This window comes from Arachis ipaensis, chromosome B07, assembly GCF_000816755.2.
Source record: "Arachis ipaensis cultivar K30076 chromosome B07, Araip1.1, whole genome shotgun sequence".
Classification (NCBI taxonomy): Eukaryota; Viridiplantae; Streptophyta; class Magnoliopsida; order Fabales; family Fabaceae; genus Arachis; species Arachis ipaensis.
In genome coordinates, this window is record NC_029791.2 from 3559462 (window position 1) to 3564813 (window position 5352).

At 37.7% G+C, this 5352-nt stretch overlaps 1 protein-coding gene across 6 annotated transcripts in view; it reads left to right on the forward strand.

Annotated features, from left to right (window-relative positions):
• LOC107608884 (serine-rich adhesin for platelets) overlaps positions 1317-5352 on the forward strand; it is a 10504-nt gene continuing 6468 nt past the window's right edge. For 4 of the 6 annotated variants that reach the window (XM_021107013.1, XM_016310646.2, XM_021107012.1 and 1 more), the window contains exons 1-2: positions 1317-1543; positions 1647-3054. In XM_021107013.1, coding sequence (XP_020962672.1) covers positions 1512-1543; positions 1647-3054 — 1440 coding nt within the window. In that variant the 5' untranslated portion in view covers positions 1317-1511. Of the gene's footprint in view, positions 1548-1646; positions 3055-5352 lie in introns of all 6 variants that reach the window. The other 2 variants (XM_021107014.1, XM_021107011.1) reach the window with 2 other exon arrangements.

A 5352-nucleotide genomic window follows, 5' to 3' on the forward strand; every position in this document is an offset into this window, starting at 1 on the left:
TAAAAAAATTAAAGAAAAGAAAAGAAATTACAAATACAGTGCATCCATTCCATCCGTCCTGCCTTATTAGCCGCAGCAGTAGTCAAATTCAATTAATTAATGAAAGGAAGCATAAATCCACGAAAAGAAACAAATAGAGTTGAAATAAAGCCGAATGCTAATTAAGAAATGAGCAATAATTAATAATATTCTTTTATTTTCTCATATTTTATTTGAGTGTGCTGATGCTTGGTTCCTGCTTGTTCTTATGCGAAAAATCATAACGTGCACTTGCTCGTTCCAAAGATTTCATCACAATCATATATCTTTTTATTTATTATTTATTCCATACTTAAATATAAAATAAAAAAATATATTGTCACTCAAGATTTTATACAGCACATAATATTTTTTCCTATTATTTGATATCCAATGTTAATTGACATTAATTTTTTCTATTTTATAAACATCTCAAGAATGAGATAACTTAATCATAGTTTTTAGTGTTTTCATATCTTAAAAGGGACTTGAAGGCTAGATATTTACATTAGAAAATATAATTTATACTATAAAGTATAAAATATGTTTAAATTCTGTTTTTGAAGTAGTAATATATAAAAAATAAGAGGAGTATGATGTTTTGATTTCTATTTCTAATGTTATCATCACTTCACGTATAATTCTTTTACAATATATAATTATACAAAATAGAAATAACAATAGCTATTTTCAAATAAAATAATTTAGAATATTTTTTAGTTAATAGAAATGTTGTATATCGTCGCTTTTTAATTTGAATATGGAAGTGAAGAAAATGTTGGACTCGCTTACAAGGAGGAGGGGTGCTTCACTTCGTTGTGGGATTAGAGGAAGCAGAACTCGGACCCTGTAAGTTATGTCCTTCAAAATGTAAAAAAAATTACCCAGAACAAGAAAAACAGAAGGTCTCAATTCTACATTTCAGATTCAAATTCCACCAGCTGCAAATCGGACCATGCTATTTGTGAAGCAAAATTTCATGATCAAAGAACTCGCATGGTCTGAGTTGTGTTTTTTCAATTTTTTTAACATAAATCAGAGAGTCCGATTTGTGTATTCTGAATTTTTTTCAATTTTTTAAACACAAATCAGACCCTCCAATTTGTGTACTCCTACAATTTTAAAAAATACTAAAAATTACCATGTTAAAATATATCACTTATTTTGCTTCCATATCAAAATTTTTTATTCGTATATAATTTGTTGTATTTGTAAATGTTGTAATGCAAGCTAATAAGATGGAGTAAAATGATAATTTAAGCTTTATCCTGCAAGTAGTTTCAATTTGCAATGCACAGTTGCACACACACACTTGCTCTCTCTCATAAGTCACTTTCAGTCATAAATTAGGGAAAAGCAAGCAAGCAGACAGACAGCTACGCTCTCTCAACACTAACACCACACTCAAACACACCCACACACCCTCTCTCTCTCTCTCTCTCTCTTTCCCATCCATCCCTCCCTCCCTCTCTCCAAGCAGTTACCTACTGATCATGGGAGCAGCCTTCAATGGATTCTCCATAAGGCAGGCATCTCTCTCTCTCTCTCTCTCTCTTTCTCTCTCAGCAACAACTCTCTCTTCTCTTGTCTTAAAATTTATGATTATGATTGTGTGTGGTTGGTTGCAGGGAATACACAAACAAGATGAGGTCCGTTGATGTCTTCAAGTGCTGGCCATTCTCCACTTCTCCAAATGTCACTGCCAAAGACCTTCACTCCTGGCTTCCTCCTATGACTCCTTCTTCTTCTTCTACTTCTACTTCTTCTTCTTGTTCTACTTCTTCTTCTTCTTCTTCTTCTTTCCAATCCCTAAGATCTACTTCTACCAACAACCACCAACAACAATCGCTCCAATCCGATCAACAATCTCCTCCACCTGCTTCTGCTACTCTTGCTGATGAAGAGAGACTGGAGATGGTCTGTCCAGTTTGTCGAGAATTCAACGCTGCTACGCTAACGGCGGTTAACGCTCATATAGACGCTTGTCTTGCTCAGACTGTCAGAGACGACCGCCGTCACATCAGGATCACCACCGCAACTTCTACTGCCACCACCACCTCCTTCAAGTCCTCCTCCTCGTCTCACGCCAAGCCTAAGGCTCCGAAGAAGCGCTCCATCGCTGAGATTTTCAAGGTAAACGAACAAGGAAAGGAGCAGCAGCTGGAACAAGAGAACGACAAGGAAAGGGAGCTTGAGAAGGAACAGGATAAGGAGAAGGAGAAGGACGAGGGGGATGAAGAAGAGGAGCCGCGAATTGAGAGTGTATTGAAGCTCTGGAAGAAGGACGGAGTCGAACACGAGGACTCAGTCGTTGACGATGTTTCGATTACGGTTACCAAGTTCCAGTGGCTATCGCAACGGCTCGAGGCGCTGAGATCTGGTCGCCGAGGAGGCCAATCGGCGAAATCGGACGCAGGAGGAGCCTCTGGTACGCCGGCCGAGGCGATTGACGACGACGAAGAAGAAAAGTCGGAGATGGTTTGTCCTGTTTGCCGCGATTTCAACGCTGCTACCGTTACGGCTGTGAACGCGCACATCGATAACTGCCTCGCGCAGGCTGTGAGGGACGAGAGGCGGCAGATGAGGAGGAGCGCCGGTGTTAGTGGTGGCGGCTTCAAGCACAAACCTAAGGCGCCGAAGAAGCGTTCGATTGCTGAGATTCTCACCGTGGCTCCTCCGATCGGAGCTACCAAAAGCAAAGCAATCGAAGTAGCAAAGGATTATGACGAAGAAGATAATGGAGATGAAGATAATGATAAATCATCTGATTATAGTGGCCTGAATTCAGCTGGAGCAGCTGCAGCTGATGCTGATTGTGATGGTATTGTGGTTTCGACAACGAAAAACAAGAAGAGTACCACCACCAAGAGTAGGAAGAAAAAGAAGAAGAAGAAGACGAAGGAAGCGAAGAAGAAAAGCAAGGTGGTGGAGAATCTCAACAGCGAGAAGACGATAACTGTGAACAAGCAGCAGCAGAAGAAGAAGAAGAAAAAGAAGAGCTTCTTCAACAGCGAAGTGACGACTTCTTCAAAGAAGGTATGTGGTTTATTATGTCTCATAAAATATGAGCTAATGTTTTGCTATATGCAGTTTGTTTCCATGATTTGGAGGCTAATTCATGCCGAACAAGGTTACAATTCGTGGATTTTGTGCATAAAATATTACCCAACAACACTGTTGATGTAGTTGCTTAAGGGATGGTGTTAAAGCTTTCCCATCTCTTTGTGTTGCTTTTTCTGGATAGAATTACTGCTGAAAAAGCTGATTAGGGAGACAGCTAAACATTTTGTGGACGAAAGCGAGTGGTTGTTTTTGTTTCAGTACATAAACGAAATACGCGGTAAGTATAATAAAAGTTTGGGGGAAAAAAAGAGAGTGAAAGAAAAAACCATACAAATTAAGACAAGTGCCTTCGTGCGCGGAAGGAAACTCATCAGAAGGGGTGGGTGTTGGTGTCTGCAAGAATGTTTATGCTCCAGCTGTAAGCTGTATAATCAGTACAGGTACCCTAGAAATGTAGAAGGGGCCACTCATGGAGTTTCGAGGTGGAAGAAATGATGGGGTTTTGTGGGGAATTATCATATGGGCCATGGGTAGATCAACAGATTCTTGTTTCTATTTAGTGGCGAGTTTTTTTGAACGCAGATGTAGAGGTTTATACCCAGGTAGTCAAGGCTAGATGGATCGGATGATCGTTCAATTGTAGGGTCTGTCAGAAGTTTATATAATGAGTGGTCTGGGATTGATGATCGTATTAGATATTAGTAGTATGCAGTTTCAGATGAACATGAATATCATTGAAATCCGGAAGAAATTACTCTGACTTGGGTTGATTTCAATCGTTATCGCATGGGTGTATCTCTGTTATTCTGGGATCTGAACTACTACGAAATACAAAAAAGTACGTGATGAGAATTACTCCTTTTCTGAGCATATCGGCAGGTTGAGAGCGCAGGTGGTGACTGCTATTTTTTACAATTTTTATTGGCAGATATCATTGAGATACAATCAAATCGCTATGAGTTTCAGTTAGATAATAATTCCAGAAGATTGAGTATATAGTGTCGGAGGAAAAAGAAGACAGAAAAGAGTGTCAGTTTATGGTTATGGCGGACAAAATTTGAGAGTGAAAAATTTCAAATCTCTAGCTATATTTTTATAGATACAGTCGTATATATACATGAAATGTTGAGAATCACGGTGGTTATCTCCAGATATGATGATAAGATTAAGAATAAGATTAGTGAAGTGAAACTTTATGACTTGGCATCCCTAACATGCCTGGATTGTTTAAAATATTGGCGTTTCCGGAAAAAATACTTTATTTGGATGAGTGTTTCCTACTTATAATTCTATAGGCATAAATAGAAGTTTCCCCTGCATTCGAATGTTTAAAGATTAAAAACATACTGAATTCTGCGGCGTTTAGATTCTGCAGAACCCAGTCACAGTGTTTTAATGGCGATATATGAAGCGCGTAATGCAAATTCTAGAGATGCGCTATATGTGAGTTTCGGAGGTTGGCATTACGTAGAAGTCTCTTGCTGTCGCAATTCTTCATCCCTCCTCTTCCACTCAAATTTAGTGAGAGAACCACAACTTTATGTCCCACTAGGTTTCTTCTTCCTTTATCCTTTTTTCCCCCCGAGTTTAGGAATATATTATTATTTTGATACATGTATGACTATATGAAATGATCATATATGCGTATGTTTCTCTCTCTCTCTCTCTCTCTCTCTCTCTCTCTCTCAAAAGATTTCTTATGATTCCTTAACGTGATTATTTTAATACAAACTATTTAGGGTTGTCATTATCATTCTTGGTTATTTAATTTTATGACAAAGTGTGATTAGGAACTCAGAGAATTTCTTACTTGAACTTATGGAGGTACTTTGCTGATCTCCCCCATCAAAGTTTTCTACTTGAAACTTTAGTCTCTATATCTATATTTATTATAATAATTTTATATTCTAGTTACGACTAGGTATTTTTAAAATAATATCTATAAAATTGTACTAGCTCCTTTTATGTTTATTAACTAAAGATGTGTAGTTTCTTTCATAATTGGAAAAATAGATTTTACCCCTTGTTATGAATAAGATTTTGAATTTAATCTGTCATGCATTGGTCTGGCTGGCGTATAAAGCTTCAGATATATAATAATTAATTAATTATCTAGTTCATGTATGATTAAGTGCAAGCCTACATCACACGCGCGTTGAAGTTTTAACAATAACATCTTTCTTTTTAGCCAAGTGTTCGAATTATGTGCGAGCCTGTGATCTATACGTTCTATGATAAATGCCTTCATAGTTTCTGAGTTTCTCTATTCTG